At 42.6% G+C, this 20,127-nt stretch overlaps 1 protein-coding gene across 13 annotated transcripts in view; it reads left to right on the plus strand.

Moving 5' to 3' along the window:
• The first annotated feature begins 1,273 nt into the window (after window positions 1-1,273).
• The window catches only part of ATXN2 (ataxin 2), a 135,871-nt gene continuing 117,017 nt past the window's right edge, over window positions 1,274-20,127 (plus strand). For 5 of the 13 annotated variants that reach the window (XR_009005102.1, XR_009005103.1, XR_009005104.1 and 2 more), the window contains exon 1: window positions 1,274-2,029. Coding sequence is in view for 9 of the 13 variants with exons in the window: in XM_057527111.1 (XP_057383094.1) it covers window positions 1,323-2,029 (707 nt within the window). In the remaining 4 variants the exon portion in view is untranslated. Of the gene's footprint in view, window positions 2,030-2,910; window positions 3,143-20,127 lie in introns of those variants that run through there. The other 8 variants (XM_057527117.1, XM_057527118.1, XM_057527116.1 and 5 more) reach the window with 5 other exon arrangements.

A 20,127-nucleotide genomic window follows, 5' to 3' on the forward strand; every position in this document is an offset into this window, starting at 1 on the left:
TTTTTTTCCTCATCCAGTTTTTTAGTCTGTTTCCTTTGGGTTAATTTTTCAAGGATTTTGCAACTGTTGGCTTAAAAGAATGCTCTTTCCCTCCTCAACCTCCTTTCTACCTCAGATGGAAGATGAAGTTGATATCCCACTTTTCAACTGTTTGCAGAGTATGATAATCATTTTTGCCCAACTATCTAGGAGATTTTCAATTTGGCTACTGGAGGCTCATGGCTTAATCATTTTCTAAGTTTCTCTATGTCTTTACCTTTATTTGACAATTCTGGGAGACTGAGGTACATGTTGGTGTTTCCTCCCTATCATTTCCTGAAGTAATTTCACTTTTTAAAAAACTAGATTCTTCACCAAGGGAAACAAAAGTTACCTAATCGCTTCCAGTTTAATTGCAACACAGTAAAAAAAGACAAAGAAAGAAAGAAAGAAAGAAAAGAAACACGGATTACTGTGCTGGCTACAAAACTAAGTTAAAGTAAAACTTCTAAAGGGGCCAAGGTCTAAAGTTCGCACATTCTTGTGAGATCTGTTCTGTCTCCACCGAAGGAAACCCCATTACCAATAGCTCTACCAATCATGTACACTTCTTTTTGAGTCTCATGAAGGAGGAAAAAGAAGTTCAAAGTGAGGGAACATGGGTTCAGATGAAGGTCAGATACCCAAAAGAGTTTTCTGGTCAGTGGTGCCAGGGTTGGAAAAGCGGGGAAAAGGTAATCAGATGTGGGTGGCCCCGGGAGGTTGTTCGATTCCTACCCTGTTGGTCTTGGCAAGGAAAGACAGGACGGCCTGTCTTTGACACCTGGCTGGCACAGTGAGAGCCTACTGTGTGCCAGGTGTCGGGGATACAAAGAAAACTATGGGAGGCTTGTGTTCCAGGTGCTTTATATGTAGGAAGACAGTCTCCGCCTTGAAGACACTCGCAGTCCATTTTCGAAGTTGCATCAGGTGGGGCAAACACGGATTCTCCTAGCAGCCTGAGAACGGTGAACGCTGCGCCGGTGAGGGGCACCCAGAAACACTGCGCTTGGGTTCTCTACACTAGGCCGGCCCTGCACGCGAACACAGACACTCCCTCTCCGAAGGGCAGACCCGCCTCGAAGAGGGCGGATCCGGGCAGGGCCGGCCGCCGCCGGGCCCTCACCCGACCCCAGCGAACGCAGCCCTGCGCGGCGCCCGCTCCTCACGTGTCCCTCCCGGCCCGGTGCCGCCTCACGTTCTGCTTCCGCCCGACCCTTCCGACTTCCGGTAAAGAGTCCCCATTCCGCACCTCCGCGCCCACCCGGCGTCGCCGCGCGGCCCTTCTGTGTGTCCGACCCCTGATGCGCTCGGCGGCCGCAGCTCCTCGGGCCCCCGCGGCGGCCATCGAGCCTCGTCGCTTCGCCGCGGCCGGGTGGCCCGGGAGGCGCTCGCTCCCGCGGCCGGCGCGGCGGGGCGGGCGGGGCGGCGGCAGCGGCGGGGCTTCGACACCGTATCCCTCCGCCGCCCCTCCCCCGCCCGGCCCCGGCCCCCCTCCCTCCGGGCAACGCTCGCCTCCCTCCGCCTCAGACTGTTTTGGTAGCAACGGCAACGGCGGTGGCGCGCCACAGCCCGGCTCCCGGCGGCTCCTCGGTTTCGGCGGGCCTCCCCGCCCATTCGTCGTCCTCCTTCTACCCCTCGCCGGCCCGGGTGCCCCCCCCGCCGCGCCGACCCGCGCCTCCCCGCTCGGCGCCCGCGCGTCCCCGCCGCGCTCCGGCGTCTCCTCGGCGCGCCCGGCTCCCGGCTGTCCCCGCCCGGCGTGCGGGCCGGTGTATGGGCCCCTCACCATGTCGCTGAAGCCCCAGCAGCAGCAGCAGCAGCAGCAGCAGCAGCAGCAGCAGCCCGCGGCCGCCAATGCCCGCAAGCCCGGCGGCGGCGGCGGCGGCCTTCTCACGTCGCCCGCCGCCGCGCCGTCTCCGTCCTCTTCCTCAGTCTCGTCGTCCTCGGCCGCGGCTTCCTCCTCCTCGGTGGCGGCGGCGAGCGCAGGCGGCGGGCGGCCGGGCCTGGGCAGGTGGGTGTCGCGCCCCAGCCCCCTACGCTTAGGGGCCTGGACCAGCCCGGGCCTCGCGTCCCCTCCCCCGCGGCCCGCACCGCGGTCCCCGCCCCGTGACTGCCTGGGCTGGGGGGCGGGGTGGGCTGGGGGCCTCCAGCGGGGGTGGCGCTCCCGTCTAGAGCCTGGTGCGGTAGGGTGAGGGGGCGCCGCGGAACCCCTCTGGGAATGTCAGGCGGTGTCCATCCTCCTGCAACATCCCCACCCCCTCTCCCAAACGGTCAAGATGGAAGGACTCGGCAGCCTCCCCCTCTCCATTTAAGTGTTCGGGAGGCTTCACAGGTCTCGGCGATTGTCAGCCCTTGATCACCTTCTTTAAGGCTCCTCCGCCCCCAGTGGGGGGATGCTTGGGCAGCGCTCCCACCTCCTTTAAATATTAACGTGGAAGGGTCTTGAGGTTTAGGTTGTCTCCCGAAACTTGCCAACTCCCCCGTTTGGGAATAACGAGGGAGGGGGGGAGAAAGTTAGGGCAGTGTCCCCCCCCGCCTGTTAAAGGGGCAGCCACAGTCTCAGCTGGAGTCATGAGGGTCTGTGCAGTCTCCTTACCCACGCCCTTCCCTGCCCAGGGAGAGATCGAAGGACCGGGTGGAGGTGGGTGGGCAGTGACCCCCGCACCCCTTCCCATTTAAGTCTGAGGCGGCGGCGGGGGCTCCAGAGCTCCGCGGGAATCATGGGGCTCTGTGCAGTTTCCCGCAGCGTTCCGCCCTCCCCCACGTGCGGAAGGGATGGGGGAGTGCCCGATCCCCTCCCGGCCTCCCTCCTTCCCCCGCAAGGCCTCTCTGGCGCGGGTGGCGGCCGAGCCGCATTGCTGTTCCGAGGCCGCGGAGGAGAAGGCGCCTTTGAATAGTGGTGGGCGAGGGCCGGCCCCAGGCGCGCGGCAGAAGCTCAGGCCGGACCGGGGACGTAGCGGGTGTTGGCGGCAGCGGGCGGGCACGCTGTGTGTTTTTTCCCAGTCCTTGCCCCGATTTATAAATTTCCAGAGGAGAGGGATGTCAGCAGGAGGCACGGTGGGGTTCCGGAAGGCAGAAATGCGGTGTTTACTTGCGTCGTCTCCCCCACTTCCCTCTGACCCAGGTTTGTGGTACAGACTGGGGGCTCACGTCGCCTCAGCCGACCGGGTCTGGCTCTGGAGGCCTGGTGCGGGGTGCGTGGGGGGAGTGGGGGGTTGTCAGCATTTCGCGAACTAAGAAAATGCTTAGTGTTCAGACGGGGCAGCAAATGTCAGTAGATTGCATTCCATTGTGGCCAGTGTCCTTAACTTGGGGAGTGCCGCCAGAGATCACCAAGGGCAGGCCAGTCCACTTCCCCTGTGCCCCGAGCCCATCCGTGTTGCCAGCACTGCCGTGCCTCCCCTTAGGCCTAGGCAGGGTTGGCAGGCTCGGTGATGAGTCCTCCTTAAGTAGACCTCCTGGCTTTAGCAGGTGGTGGGATAAGGGTATTTTTTGATGCAGAGTTTTCTCTTTTTCTTTTTCTCTTTTTTCAGAGTTTTCTTTTTGAAAACAGGTTTTTAGCAGGCCATTTCCAAAGAATTATCATTTATGGCAGGATAACTTATCCATCAAGATGATTCAGAGCTGATTTTTTAAAAATAAATTTTAAAATTTTATTTATTTTATTTTTGCCGCGGGCGGGCTTTCTCTAGTTGTGGTGAGCGGGAGCTACTCTTCCTTGCGGTGCCGGGCTTCCCATTGCGGTGGCTTGTTGCGGAGCACGGGCTCTAGGCACACGGGCTTCAGTAGTTGTGGCTCGCGGGCTCTAGAGTGCAGGCTCAGTAGTTGTGGCTCACGGGCTTAGTTGCTCCGCGGCATGTGGGATCTTAGTTCCCCGACCAGGGCTCGAACCCGTTTCCCCTGCATTGGCAGGATGATTCTTAATCACAGGGTCACCAGGGAGGCCCCAGAGCTGGTTTTTTAAGGAATTCTGCCTTAAGTGTGCGACAGTCAGGAACATTGGTTTTCTTGACTTATACCCTCTTACCACCACCCCCCCCCCCCGCCCCCAACTCTCAGTTTCGCCTTTGAAGCATCTACAATTGCTACCTATCAAAACTAGTTCAAATGAAGTGCTTATTTTCCCAGCTCTGTCCACATACGATTCTGTAACTTCAGTTCCCCTTTGCAGTGGCATCCATAGTAAAAAAAAAAATTTCGGAAAAAATTTAAATATAATTTTTATAAAGAAGGATGCACTGTTTTTTCCTTTTTGGGATCAGATAGAAATCTGGCAGATATATTTAACTTGTTTAAATAATTAAAAATGAAAACTAAGGCTTTTAGGTTGCATCAGTTTTCCTTAGGCTTAAAAATTATAACAGAATTTGTTCCAGAGTGGCTTGAGTGATCAAAAATATTTGGAATGTTTTAGTACCACAGATCTTTTTTGTTCCTTGAGACTTCACAAACAGTTAAGATTAGATTCTTGCTTGCTTTAAGCTCTTTTCTTTGAGTCATAAATTGTATGTAGCCCTTATTCTTTTTGATGAATATGCAAAGTTTCGTTTAATGTATTGGATTCATATAGTGTGAAATTTTGTTTTTGTACACGTTCTTTAGTTAATGTGCTTGTAGAATTCCTTTCCATTTTTAATCACTGTTACTGGGTTCTTTATAAACCAATTACAGTTTCTAGAGTTTCTTCACTTATGCTTGTGTGTATCAGCAGTTCAAATGTGTTTCTGGGACCAAAGGTGAATAAAAAAAAATGCAGCATTAGGTTTGCCATGTTTAGAGACAGCAAAATATTCTTGAAAGTCTAGAAATTCACATGTCTGCTTTAAATAATACAACATTTCATCATATTTGACTTTTGTTGTTGTAAATAGTGGATTTTCATGGCTTTCAAAAATTTATTGTCTTTAATTGTCATATGCTTTAGAAGGTGGCTGTTTTCTCTTAGATTAATGTAAACACAGTGTTAAAGTGTGAACATAATTTTACCTTAATCCAATTCTTATTTTTGCTGCTTTGATTTTTATGTGGTTTTAGTGATTGTGTATGTTATTTTGTGTTCAGCTTTTTTCTTCTTAGCACTGCATTATAAATTTTCTTTTTAAAGTTTCTGCTTAACCATTCTATTGTGGGGATTTGGGTTTACACATTTTTGCTATTATAGATGGTGGTGCAGTAAACATCTTTATACTAAGAGTTTTTTGCTTCAGTCTAATTATTTCCTTAGAGAAAGTTCCCAGGAGTGGTTTTACTGGGTCAGAGGGCTTCAAGTTTTTTATGGCTCTTGTTAGCTGTGCCATAATACTCTTCAGGAGACTTGTGTTAGTTTCCAGTGCTGAAAAGGTGGCTCTTTTATAGAACGGTTTTTTGTAGTTTGTCAAACACTTTGGGGGATTTTGAAGGGAAGAGTTGCATTTACTGTCAAGTGCATACATAATTAAGTGCTTTTATTAGTTACCTGTTTATCTTTCAGTTCGGTTTCTCTGAGGATTTAATAAAATAATGAATGTGAAGGTGGTTTGAAAACTGTAACTGTTAATACTAATGAGGATACATGGTATATCTATTGTGCTGATACTTCTACTAAGTAGAGGAATGAAAGTCCTGAGGAACTTATTGTAAAACTTTGTTTTGTTTTTGGTTAACCTTCCTCGTTCATCTAAAAGTATTTTTTATTAGCTGCTAGTATAAGATCAAATTATTTTTTGGTACCTTTTTTTGTAATTTCATGGCACTATTGGGAATTACCACTGGTTAAGCCGTATCTCTTTCTGTTCCATGTTTCCTTGTTAAAATATATATATATATGTGGTGCATGTGTATGTATCCATAGATAGATAGATGTAGATACAGGTTTATAATCCTATTACTGTATTCCAGACCCTAAAATAATACAGTATTAGAATTTCTTTGGATACAGGATTAAGTGTGAATGAAAACTTTCTTAGTAATTTTCAGCTTAGTACTTTCACTGCTCTTAAGGCATTGCAATTTAGAAATTATGCTGCAGTTCATTGTTATTGTTCATCATGCTTCCATTTAAATATTGGTGAGATTTTTGTCTCTTTAAATTAAGTTTCTTACAGAAGAGCCTAAAAAAAAACTACATTCATTCAATACATAAATTTATTGAAAATCTATGAACAACGGAGAGGTAGATGCTTGGGATATATTAATGAATAAAAGGAAAGATAGCTGCCCTCCGGTCGTTTACATTCCGGTGTGGCAATAAATGAGACATTAAATTAGCAAACTGTATATATTAGCAAACTGTACATATTAGTTAAGAGCCATAGGATTAGAGGAGAGCAGATTAAGGATATGATATGGGAGTGTGGGGGAAGGGAGTGGGTTGCAGTTTTAAATGGGTTGGCGGAGGCCTCTTGAAGAGATAACATTTGAGCAAAGTTTTGAATGTGAGGTAGTTAGCCATTTGCTTTTAACCTAGATTAATTAATCATATAGCCCCATTTGTAATTTATAAGGTTTAAACTGCATCATCCCTTGCTAATTCATTCTTTTATGTGGTTATTGATGATAGTCAAATTTGAAATTAATCCAGAGGTAAACTGTAGATGGCTGTTAAAAGAGGTACCTTTTTGTGTTTCTGTTGGGCTTTTTAATTTTACCTAATCAGTTTAATTTTCATCCCAAGTACCTAAAGAAAATATATGTTAAAAAAATTTTATTGGAATATAGTTGATTTACAATGTTGTGTTAGTTTCAGGTGTACAGTGAAAATACGCTGTTTAAGATTGGGCAAAAACCTACAACAAATTGCTTATCTTTGACAAAGGTAAAAGTAAGCCTATAGTTGCTTAAAGATTTTGCATTTTGAAAAGTCAACGCATTGCCTGGTATCAGTCATGGTGTTTCTTTTTTGGTTAATTGTAAACTTGTATTTTCTGTGTTTCTATACTTTTTACACAGGGGATGTTAACTCATATCATAGCTATTTAATAGCCATATGTTTCAGCTTTAAGGAGGTTTTTTTTTTTTGTCTAAATAGCTACAGCTGTGTTAGTACTTATTTCCACCATTGCAAAGTGTTTACCTTGAAAAGGATTTTAAGTTTTTATAAGATTTTTTCCCTAGAATTGTAATTTTCTATTTTGGCTAGATAATAATAGTATTTTGATATCATTTTAAAGAGTTAAGCCTAAACAAAACTCTCTCTTTGTAGCTATTTCAAATGATTGTGACTTCAGTGGAGATACAGTTTACTAACAGGCCTACCTGCTACTGTATTTTTTTAATTGAAAGTACTTGCCTTTTTTTTTTTTTTTTAAAGCCTATCTGGGTCATCTGTGAGTGTTAACCATACCAAGATTTAAGAGGTCCATATTTTTTAGCAAGAGTGTCATTAAAATAAAAGTAGATTGCTCTTTCTTCTTGAGGTCTTTTTGCCTCCTTAGATGTTAGATTTCAAAAATAAGGATGTGTTGGGACTTCCCTGGCAGTCCAGTGGTTAAGACTGTGCTTCCAATGCAGGGGGCACGGGTTCTATCCCTGGTTGGGGCACTAGGATCCTGCATGCCGCGGGGTGGCCAAAAGGGAAAAAAAAGGGGGGGGGTGAGAGTGTTCATCAGAAAATTTACTCATCAGTGAATATGAAGCTGGTATCAAGCTTTTGAAAGATTGTAGCACCTAAATCTAGAATTTGTAATGTAGACACTTTTGATCCCATAACTTTACTAACATTACTCATGATTAGAAACAGGTTGACCTATATCTTTTTTTTTTTTTTTAAATTAATAGCTACTCTATTTATTTATTTATTTATTTATTTATTTTTAGCTGTGTTGGGTCTTCGTTTCGTGCGAGGGCTTTCTCTAGTTGCGGCAAGCGGGGGCCACTCTTCATCGTGGTGCGGGGGCCACTCTTCATCGCGGTGCGCGGGCCTCTCACTATCACGGCCCCTCCCGTTGCAGGGCACAGGCTCCAGACGCGCAGGCTCAGCAGTTGTGGCTCACGGGCCCAGTTGCTCCGTGGCATGTGGGATCTTCCCAGACCAGGGCTCGAACCCGTGTCCCCTGCATTAGCAGGCAGATTCTCAACCACTGCGCCACCAGGGAAGCCCATGGTTGACCTATATCTTAATGTATTTTTTTATATCTTTAAAGTATACTTTTCTACTCAAAACTAATTTCTTTTATATATGTGTGTGTGTGTGTGTGTATGTGTGTGTGTGTGTATGTATATATATGTATATGAAATTTAACACTTTGGGGCATACAGACATGTATAGAATGTGGTCCACACTGCTTATATTATAATAGAGATAAGAGCTGTACTTAAACCAGTGTCCAAAACAGATTCTTCCTTCAAATTAATAAATTGAGAAAGTCTTTGTATAAGTATTACCTCATTTGTATTTGAAAGTTCTGTCTTTTATAATTTGAAAAACAGTACGCTTTAAATACTTAATGTAGAAGAGTGCACAGAATTAAAAAAAAAAAAAAGCCCAAACTCTTTTAAAATTAAAATCTCCCACAGTCTTTCCTTTGAGATAACCACTGTTAGAAATTTGGTGAACATTTTTTCCAGACTCTATGAAAATGAGATCATATGGTACCTACTGTTTTGGATTCAAGAGTATATATTGTCCTTTTAAAGATTTATTTTTTCCCTAAAACTGTAGAATTTTAGAGCATAACAAAATAACAAAGTCTTGTCTTAAAATAGAAGGGAAAAAATTTTAAGCTTTGAGAGGTGAGGGGACTTGCCCAAAGCAACATATTTGTAGAATTTCGTTACATCCTTCCCTTTAAATAAATGCAGAGATAAACAAGATCATACTGTTTGGGACTTCCCCGGTTGTCCAGTGGCTAAGGCCCCAAGCTCCCAATGCCTGGGGCCTGGGTTCGATCCCTGGTCAGGGAACTAGGTCCCATGTGTGCGCTGCAACTAAAACCCAGTGCAGCCAAATAAATAAACAAATAAATAGATCATGCTTTGTATTTTAAAGAAGACACAGCCACAGACAGTCCTTGCCCTTCAAGATAGCTTTTGTAACCTTGAGTTTGGCTGGATAAAGTAGAATGTCTGGTTCCTTATCTTTTTTTTTTTTTTTTAAATTTGTGCTTCTTTTTTTTTTTTTTTTTTAATTATATTCTTTTCTTTTTTATTTATTTATTTATTTATTTATTTATTTATTTATCTATTTTTGGCTGTGTTGGGTCTTCGGTTCGTGCGAGGGCTTTCTCCAGTTGCGGCAAGCGGGGGCCACTCTTCATCGCGGTGCGGGGACCGCTCTTCATCGCGGTGCGCGGGCCTTTCTCTATCGCGGCCCCTCCCGTCGCGGGGCACAGGCTCCAGACGCGCAGGCTCAGCAATTGTGGCTCACGGGCCCAGCTGCTCCGTGGCATGTGGGATCTTCCCAGACCAGGGCTCGAACCCGTGTCCCCTGCACTAGCAGGCAGACTCTCAACCACTGCGCCACCAGGGAAGCCCTGGTTCCTTATCTTTTAAAAAATGTATATAATTTTGTACATATGTGGTGTGAAATCTACTTAAATATGAAGTCCTTGGTTTTGTTAGTTGTAATTGTTGAGTATTGTTGTGGATCTGGGGGCTTTATGAAAATTTGTCACAACTATTAACCTTAGGTTTTATTTGCTAAAAATTATTTGCAGTTGTATTCATGTGAAAATTTGAAATTCCCTTTAATTTAAAATAATACTTAATGTAAATTGCTTGTACTTTAAGCCTTGAAATTGAGTTAAGTGGCCATACAGTAACAATTTCATGCCATGATTAGTAGCTAAATGCATTTTGGGAACTGGATAAAATGGCATGCTGTAATGGAGTCTTTGTAATTCTCACCAGTTTGTGGTATGTGGCTTTTTTTTTTTTTTTAATTTTATTTTATTTTATTTTTGGCTGTGTTGGGTCTTCGTTTCTGTGCGTGGGCTTCCCCCAGTTGCGGCAAGTGGGGGCCACTCCTCATCGCAGTGCACAGGGCTCTCACTGTCGTGGCCTCTCCTGTTGCGGAGCACAGGCTCCAGACGTGCAGGCTCAGTAGTTGTGGCTCACGGGTCCAGTTGCCCCGCAGCATGTGGGATCTTCCCAGACCAGGGCTCGAACCCGTGTCCCCTGCATTGGCAGGCAGATTCTCAACCGCTGCACCACCGCGGAAGCCCCGGTGTGGCTTATTTTTATTAAGAGTTTCAGAACTTTAGAATGTTGTCCTCTTGAAAGTATTACCTTGAGAGACTTTAACAGTGTTGTCAATGTCAGATATTTTTGATTGCCACTTTATGTTCATATTGCTTTTTATAAGTCATATGTTAAAAGATACTCTTAGCAATAATTGTTGTAAATGGAGTATCTTGATTATAGTTTTATTTTTATTTATTTTAAAATTTTATTTATTTATTTTTAAAAGTTTATTTATTTACTTACTTGGCTCTGCCGGGTCTTAGTTGTGGCACGTGGGATCTTCATTGTGGCATGTGGGATCTTTAGTTGCGACATGCATGTGGGATCTAGTTCCCTGACCAGGGATGGAACCCGGGCCCCCAGCACTGGGAGCGCGGAGTCTTAGCCACTGGACCATGAGGGAAGTCCCAGTTTTAGTTTTAAAGAAAGAAAAGGCTGGTTTTGAATCAAATCGTGCATTCTTCTTTTGGGGCTCATAAACATTTTTTGTGGACCTTGTGTAGTTACCTCCCTTTCATTCCTGAAACACACTTGAAAATCAGGTAGAGAAAAAAACTTAAGGTTGAAGCTTGTGCAGATTACAGAAAGGGGAGCGCTTCGGGGCCTTTTTCACTTTATACGTGATTCTGCTTAGCTTGCTTTTTTGATTTACAGATTGCCAGCAAGTAGAAAGGTAAAACTTTTAGGGGCAAACACACTGGTAGCGATGAGAAGTAATAATAGTATGATAGAAAGTTAAGAGATGGGAAAATTATAAAAAAACACACAAGAGCTCAGAAGTTTACCATCAAAGGCTGTAAGTGTATATAGCTCCATGCCTTAGTAGACCCCAGAGGCATTACTGTTTTATGGCATAATATATTTAATTGATGTGCTCATAATGGTGACTCATAAGACAAGGTTAAATTGTTTTTCATATCTTTCAAAGAAGTTATTTTTCAAAGGTTAGGTGATGACCCCTTAGTAGATTGTAAAATCACTTTAGTGGGTCATGACAAGCATTTTTAGAAAAAATGAAAAAAGAATAGAAGATATTACAGTGCATTGCATTTTAAGGGTAAGAATTGTTTTAAGGAACTTCTGTAATGTATATATACTGTGTTGCAATTTAAACTAATTTTTCATTGGTGTAGTCAAAGTCACTGATTTAGAGGCACCAAGATGCAGTAAAAGGATTGAGGAAGGGTTTTGCAGTTTTTTTCTACGCTAGGGTTGCCAGATTTAGCAAATAAAAATACAGGATGCCCAGTTAAACTTGCATTTTTTTTTTTTTTTTTTTAAGAATAGTTGATTTACAACGTTGTGTTCATTTCAGGTGTATGGCACAGTGATTCAGACGTATGTATTCTTTTTCAGATTCTTCTCCCTTATAGGTTATTACAGAATATTGAGTATAGTTCCCTGTGCTGTACAGTTGGTCCTTTTTGGTTATCTATTTTATATATAATTTAATTTTAATATATAATAGTGTATATAGGCTAAAACTCGCAAACTCGTAATTTATTCCCCCCTCCCCCCAACTTGCATTTCTGATAAACGACGACTGATTTTTTGGTATAAATAGGTCCCAAATTGCATGGAACAAAATTATTATTTATCTGAATTTCAAATTTGACTGGGTATCCTTTATTTTATCTGGTAACCCCAGTCTGGGCTAGAATTGGGATTCACCCCCTGGTGACTAAAATTTAAGCTCTGTGAGGGCAGGAACTTCATTTTGTTCACGATTGTATCCTAGTCTACTGGAACAGTGCTTGGCACTTAGTAAGTGGTCAGATGTTTGAGTGAATGAATGGGCAAGTTACTCTCAGGCTCAGTTTCTGTACTTATTAAAAGGGGGAAATAATACCTTCTTTAAAAAGTGAGATACTAAATTTTTATTACATGTCATTCTTGGCACATATTAAGCTCTCAGTATTTGTTTTGGCGCGCCACGTGGCTTGCGGGATCTTAGTTCCCTGACCAGGGATCGAGCCGGGGCCTTGGCAGTGAAAGCGCGCAGTCGTAACCACTGGACCGCCAGGGAATTCCCTCAGTGTTTTAGAATTATACAGATCTGGAGTTGGAGGTGGCTCTGCTGAGTTTTTACTTCTCATTCTCTTTACTGATGAGGAAACTAAGGCCACAGAGATATTTGCCAGAGTTCTCCCATCATCTTTGGCTGCATAGCTGGCTTTGGAATCTTGTTCCCTCTTCTTTGTAATATGTTTCTTAAGACTTATTTTCAAAATCTGATACTCATATAGTAATCTAAGAAAAGATCCACCTATCCAGAAAAACATTTTCTAAGTATTTCAATTAGCAAAGGGTCTACTCTGCTATTTTTTAAAAAATTTATTTATTTATTATTTATTTTTGGCTGTGTTGGGTCTTCATTGCTGCATGCGGGCTTTCTCTAGTTGCGATGTGCTGGGGCCACTCCTCGTTGCAGTGTGCGGGCTTCTCACTGTGGTGGTTCTCTTGTTGTGGAGCACGGGCTCTAGGCACTCGGGCTTCAGTAGTTATGGCATGCGGGCTCAGTAGTTGCGGCACTCAGGCTCAGTAGTTGTGTCTCATGGGCTCCAGAGCGCAGGCTCAGTAGTTGTGGCGCACGGGCCTAGCCGCTCCACAGCATGTGGGATCTTCCCGGACCAGGGCTCAAACCCATGTCCCCTGCATTGGCAGGCAGATTCCTAACCATTCTGCCACCAGGGAAGTCCCCTGCTCTGCTATTTTTTGTTTTCTGTCACATTTAAGTGGAAGAGTGTCTCTTTAGTCCTTTTAACTTAGGAACTTGAATCCAAAATGAAATTCCTCTGTTTCTACCAGGCATTCCTTTCCTCTGTGACTATCCTTTCTTAATCTTTAACCTAGCTGGCAAATAGGTTTCACTTTATCTGGTAATTATGATTGATTGTTGTGTTGTTTGGAGGATTCTGAGATTTTGTTTGGCTTTAGAGAAGAGATGTAGGTAGAGAAGGGAGTGGGTTGAGTCTTTATCATGGGCACCGGAGGGATTTGCTGACTGTAGCTTAGCAAACTTTCTGATTGGTCTCTTTATGCCTAGATACTTCCTATATACGCTATAGCCATAAGAATCCTCCCCCCAACCCCGCCCCTAGCAAAAAAAAAAAAAAAAAGAATCTCCCCCAAACATCTTTCATTGTGTACTGTTTCTATTAAGAAACTTTTAGTGGCTCTCATTACTAGCTGAATCAAATTGAGACTATTCATGAATAGTTTTAGTCAAGTCTCTCCACAGACTGTGCATACTGTATTCTCCAGAATAAATCAAATTATGTCAATCTAGTCATCTTGCCCTCTTAAGCATAAGATTTTGAAGGCTTAGCAAGATCTTTTCTTGCACAGTCTCTCACCATATTTACCCTAGGAAAATGGGATTCTTCCTGTGCCCCTGTAATTTTTGGCAAGTATCATTCCTGTGGCATTCAATGTACAGTGTCTTTTTTCCCCATAAATTTATTATTTATTTACTTATTTATTTTGGCTGTGTTGGGTCTTTGTTTCTGTGCGCGGGCTTTCTCTAGTTGCTGTGAGCGGGGGTTACGCTTCGTTGCAGTGCAGGGCTTCTCATTGTGGTGGCTTCTCTTGTTGCAGAGCACGGCCTCTAGGTGCGCGGGCTTCAGTAGTTGTGGCTCACGGGCTCTAGAGCGCAGGCTCAGTAGTTGTGGCGTACAGGCTTAGATGCTCCGCAGCATGTGGGATCTTCCCGGACCAGAGATTGAACCCGTGTCCCCTGCATTAGGCGGATTCTTAACCACTGCGCCACCAGGGAAGTCCCTCCAACGTACAGTGTCTTGCATTTAAGTGCAGCAGCTCCTCTACTTACAAACTTTCTCCTTAGGATGAACTCTGAGATTAGGAGCAGAGCTACACCACAGATCAAAAGTGGGTTCATCCCACCAACAGATGGCCTTTTTTTTGTTTTGTTTTTTCCTTTTTTGGGGTGGTTTATGGTCATTTTGCAGTCAGCCATTCTTGTCATTTAAAAATTCTCTATGTGTTTACTGTGTTTGAGCTTGTTTATCGTTGTTAAAGCTGTCATTTTCAAAAAGTGCAGCAGCAGTGAGTACTGATAGTGCCAGTCAGAAGAAATGACTTAATTATGGTAGAAATGAGAGATTTTTAAAAATTATAAGTAGTAGGAAAATGATGGCTTGGGATGGGACGAATTATTCTGAAGGACAAAGAGCAAAAAGTACCATGCATATTTACTCAGTAATAATCAGCAAAAGATAAGGAGAATTAGTGGATGAAATGGAAAAACTTGGAAGTTTGCAGCTAGTGGTGTTAATTTGGGAGAAGGCTAAAGTAGTTAAAATGCTATTGCTGAAATTTTTGTCAAGACCTACAAACAGTGCTACAGGTTCACAGTACTTTGAATAAAGAGTCTAAGGCATCTCCAGTGACGTTGGAAAAGATTATTAAGAGGTTGTCTTTTGGGAAAAGATGCCAAATAGAATGTTCGTATATTGGGTCTATGAGCGTTCAAACTTCCTCCTGTCCATTTTGGACTTAGGATCACATGGATGTACAGAGGAAACTTTAAAAATTTCATTGTTCAGTGTGCCGTGATTTAGCTTAAATTGCTAGACAGTTACTGTGATAGACTGTATTTTAATTAGACATATTGAAATATAATTTACAAAAAGTAAAGTTCACCCTTCTTAGTGTATAGTTCTTGAGTTTTGAAAAACGTACAGTCTTACACCACCACCACAATCAGAGTATCATCCTATAAATTTTCCTTGTGCCCCTTTCTCCAAACCTGGTAATCAGCATCTGTTGCCTAACATTATAGTTTTGTCTTTTCTAGAATGTCATATACATGGTATTATACAGTATACAGCCTTTTGTGTTTGGCTTCTCTCATGTAACATAATGCTTTGAGATTCATTCATGTTACTGCATGTTAACAGTTTCTTCTTTTTTTCTTGCTGAGTAGTATTCCATTGTGTGCGTGTACAATGTTTGTTTATCAAGTGATGCACTTTTTTTTTTTTTTTTTGAAATTCACGTTCTTTTATTTATTTATTTATTTATTTATTTATGACTGTGTTGGGTCTTCGTTTCTTTGCGAGGGCTTTCTCTAGTTGTGGCAAGTGGGGACCACTCTTCATCGCGGTGCGCGGGCCTCTCACCATCGCGACCTCTCTTGTTGCGGAGCACAGGCTCCAGACGCGCAGGCTCAGTAATTGTGGCTCACAGGCCCAGTTGCTCCGTGGCATGTGGGATCTTCCCAGACCAGGGCTCGAACCCGTGTCCCCTGCATTGGCAGGCAGATTCTCAACCACTGCGCCACCAGGGAAGCCCAAGTGATGCACTTTTAAGGTTAGCAGTTTTGGGCTATTATGAATAATGCTGCTGTGAATATTGATGTACAGGTTTTGTGTGGTCATAACAATTTCATTTCTCTTGATTAAATACCTAGAAATGGAATTGCTATGTTGTATGGCAAATGTTTATTTAATTTTAAAAATAATTGCCAAACTGTTTGCTAAAGTAACTGATTTCTAATTGCTCTAATTTCTTGGCAACACTTGGTATGCTAGTTTTTAATTTCAGCCGTTCTGGTGGCTGTGCAGTGGTATTTCATTGTGGTTTGAATCTGCATTTCCTTATGCCTAATGATATTGAACATCTTTTCATGTGCTTGTTTGCCATTTGTTTATCATCTTTGGTGATGAGAAACTATCAATATTTGGGATCTAACTTGTTTGAAAGTAAAGGAGCTTCTGTATTTGCATTACCTGCCTTCTAGATTTAGAACATCTTGAGGACAGGGACGAGTGCTTTGTACCACTTTGTATACTTAGTAAGTGGTAAATTCTTTATTAACTGCATGAGCACTGGTCTCATTATTAAGCAGACGAGTTTACCCTGCCAAGGAAAAGTTGTCATCTCAAATGGAACATGGCATTTATTTTATAGGCATACCATAGTTAAACTTTTTGAGTACCTCCTGTTTGCCAGGCTCTGGGGACACAGTGGTGAAGAAGCCAGATGAGGTCTTTCCCTTCCTGGAGCTTACGTACTAGTAGGGGAGACAAGGCAGAAAGTTCACACCTTTGCTTCCCCTTTTAGCATGCTTCTATCTTACACAATATGGGAAGTCTTCTAGATGAAGGGGGAAAAAAGCTTACTGCCTTATCAGAAGATAGGTCCTCTTACGAGTAGTCTAGTATGTTGCTAAGGGTCTTATTCCTTTCAATGCTTTTGGGATAGCCACTCACTAGTCACAGAAATCAGTATGTTTGAGAAGCCTCCTCGTCTAAGCTTGTGAAAGCTGACTAGGGTCATAATTGAAAGGGAGAGGGAAAACTGTATTTGAGTGGACCCACCATGAGTTTGTTCTGCTAGGGCATATACATACATTTTACATATATATAATATATATACTTTCTTTCTCATTTGATTATCACACAGTCCTGTTAGATAATCTGTTGCCCTATCGCATTTTACCCATGAGGAAACTAAGGCCCAGAGACGCTAAGTGACCTGTTTTAACTTTACTCAGCTAGAAAGTGGCAGAGATGGAATGACTTACTATTGTTGTATTTAGGATCTCTGAAAAGGTGTATGCAAGTGAGAATAGAAGAAAACTGGTGATGGATTTAAGGAATGTTACAATTAGTTTCTTACTTTAATTGACCAGAAACCTGAGTCACTAGCTTCCCTGGGTGAAGGAATGTAAGTCAACAGGCTCCTTAGGATGAAAAGTGGAAAAGAAAATGAGGAATTTGCATTTGTGACAGATAAGGAATTTAGTTATTCATAGTCTGTAAATGTTATATAGGAAGTCTGCATTAGTTTTAGCCCAATCTAAAAGGTTAGAGAATAAATGAGAATTCTTATTTATTATTAACACCTTTTTTCCTGTGGAAAACATGTTAGAAAAAACTAGCATTTCTGAACCAAATGGAAGCCATTTTTCTGAAAAAAAAAAAAGTTTAGATATGTATGTATGATGTGAAAACAGTTTATGAAGAGCTTTCTGTTTATATAATGATGGTTACCATTTATTTTGTGCCTGTTAGGTTTCAGGAACTGTGCCAAGTGCATTACTTATATATCCTTTAATCCTTACAACAGCCCAGCCTGTCAGGTTGGTAGTGCCATATCCATTTTAAAGATGAGGGAATGGCACTTCAGAGAAATTAAGGAACTTGCCCAGGGTCAAAGGGCTAGGAAGCGATGAAGCTGAGATTCTAACCCTGTAAGACTTCAGAGCTTTTGCTTTTTAGTAACTGTGCTCCACTGCTTCTGGTTAAGCTCTATGGCAAAACAAAAGCAGATAAAAATCAATGAAGAAAACAATTCAGTCATCATTGTGAGCCATAAAATGGCTTCCACTACCCATGCCTTAATCCTGGCAGTTCTATTTATAAATGAATCTGGTTCCAAAAGCTTAAGATTTTTATTTTTAAATGTGTAAACAATGTTATAAATGGTGGCTAGTTTTCTGCACCTATTTTATCAGATAGTTGTTACCCATAATTAATTTGAACTAAGTAGTAGCGTACTGTATTGTGGGTTAAGAAGGCATTTTTGGCTTGATCTAAGAATTCCAACACCACTTAACGATGTTTCTGTAGGAGAATTACAGTGCTAGAACCCATTTCTCCACTCTCCCTGTCTTAGTCAAGTTGGAGGCTATATAGCCCTGGGGCTAGAAAAACACACTGAATAAGACTTCAGCAGCACACATTAGTCCTCCAAAGAGAAGGGATTAAATAGTTGAAGAAATGATGCCTATATTTTGTGGCTTTAGGGAAGTTCCTGGCTATGCTGCAGTTATTTCTGTGGGCCAATCATGTTAGGCAATCATACATTTTATTCTTTTTTTAAAAATATTTATTTATTTATTTATTATTTTGGCTGTGCTGGGTCTTAGTTGCGGCATGTGGACTCTTAGTTGCGGCATGTGGGATCTAGTTCCCTGACCAGGGATCGTACCTGGTCCCCCTGCATTGGGAGTGCGGAGTCTCACCCACTGGGCCAGCAGGGAAGTCCCCATTTTATTCTTAATTTTTGCAACACATTAATTTTGCCCACCTGTTTAACCTAGCCTTCCTTTTGCTATTAGATTTAAACTCTACTTTTTTTGGGTAACCCCTCTGCTCAAAAATCATCCTATTCCCAAGCCTAAGGTCCTTTTCACTCTCAAGGCTTTCCATGATCTAACCCAGGGGTTGGCAAATGTCTTCTGTAAAGAGCCAAATAATAAATCTTTTAGGCCTTGCAGGCCACATGTAGTTTTTTTGCATATTCTTCTATTTAAAAAAAAAAAACTTTTTAAATGTAAAAAGCATTCTTAGCTCTGAGCCATATAAAAACAGGCCACAGGACCATGGACATTTGCCAGCCCCATTTTATCTTTCTGGTCATGTTTTCCATCAACTCTTCAAAACGTGACCTCCATTTAAATCAACATGGTCTCCTTTTCTCATTGCCTCTGCAGGTATCAAGCTCAGGCTCTACTGCCTGCCTGCCTGCTCTTCCATCAGTATTCTCCTTTTCCACATCCTCATACTTATCCTCTAAGATCTAGTTCAAATCTTCCATAAAGCTAATTCTCATTTATTTTTCTTTTTATTAACTCTTGTAGAACTTAGCTTGTCCCATATGTTAGCTTTCTTATTTGAGAACATGTTCCATGTTTTTTCATAGTAGCTTGCTATAAACTACAAGAATAAAAAGATTCACATTTTCCCTCAAACAATTTTCTGGTGAATGTCTAAAGTTACTATTTCTTTTCACAAGACAGTCTTCCTTCTATGTGGCATCCTATACTCCTCCGCCAAATCTGAATTTTAGAATTGGAAGCTTGCATTTGAGATCATCATGACTCATCCTCTTTATTTTGGACAGGAGCAGGAACTTTAAATGACTTGTCCAGAGTCGCATACAATTTATTTAACACCCTAGGCCTTTTCTTACTTAGTGGCTTATAGCAGATTATTTCATTTGTGCTTGAGTTTCTTCCTCTGTGAAATGGGGGTGATGAGGATTAAATGAATTATATGTATAAAGTGCTTAAATCAATGCTTGGCACGTGGTAAGTGCTTAATAACTTTCAGCTGTTACTGTTAGCATGTTTGAAAATCAGTAAAGGGCTTCCCTGGTGGTGCAGTGGTTAAGAATCTGCCTGCCTAATGCAGGGGACACGGGTTCGATCCCTGGTCCGGAAAGATTCCACATGCTGCGGAGCAACTAGGCCTCTGCCCCTCAACTACTGAGCCCGCGCTCTAGAGCCCGTGGGCCACAGCTACTGAGCACACGTGCCACAACTACTGGAGCCCATGTGCCTAGAGCCCGTGCTCCGCAACAAGAGGAGCCACTGCAGTGAGAAGCCTGTGCACTGCAACGAAGAGTAGCCCCTGCTCGCCACAACTAGAGAAAAGCCCGCGCGCAGCAATGAAGACCCAACGCAGCCAAAAATAAATAAGTTAAAAAAAAGAAAATCAGTAAAAACTACCTGAGCAAATTAAGGCTGAAAACTGCTTGTTGATGGGTTTGGGGTAATGCTATATTAGTAGATACAGTTTAGCATTTTGTTGAGCTTGTATGCATACTGTTGATTAATTCAGTAAACGTTTGAAGCTATCAGAGTGGGATAGTTAAAAGATGAATGAAGCATCTCTGCTTCCAAGTTAACCAGTGAGTGTAGTGGGGGAGGGCAGGATGCAGGTAGTATAAACTGGTAGCACTGAGAAGCGAGTAAATGACTGACTGCTTTGGGTGGGTGGTGAAGAAAGTGGTGAGTATTGAGATGGATCTTAAGAAATGATAAGCAGTTTCCAATGAGGCCGTGGAAGAGAAGAGGAAGTTCCAGGCAGGGAAAAGTTTGTGCCAAATTACAGAGATGCTTGTAAACATGGTTGTGGGTTGAAAAATTTGGTTCACGGTGTGGTAGAAGAATTGGAGGAAGTAAGTATTGAAAGCAGGGAG

This window comes from Balaenoptera acutorostrata, chromosome 13 (genome assembly GCF_949987535.1).
Source record: "Balaenoptera acutorostrata chromosome 13, mBalAcu1.1, whole genome shotgun sequence".
In the NCBI taxonomy this organism is placed as follows: domain Eukaryota; kingdom Metazoa; phylum Chordata; class Mammalia; order Artiodactyla; family Balaenopteridae; genus Balaenoptera; species Balaenoptera acutorostrata.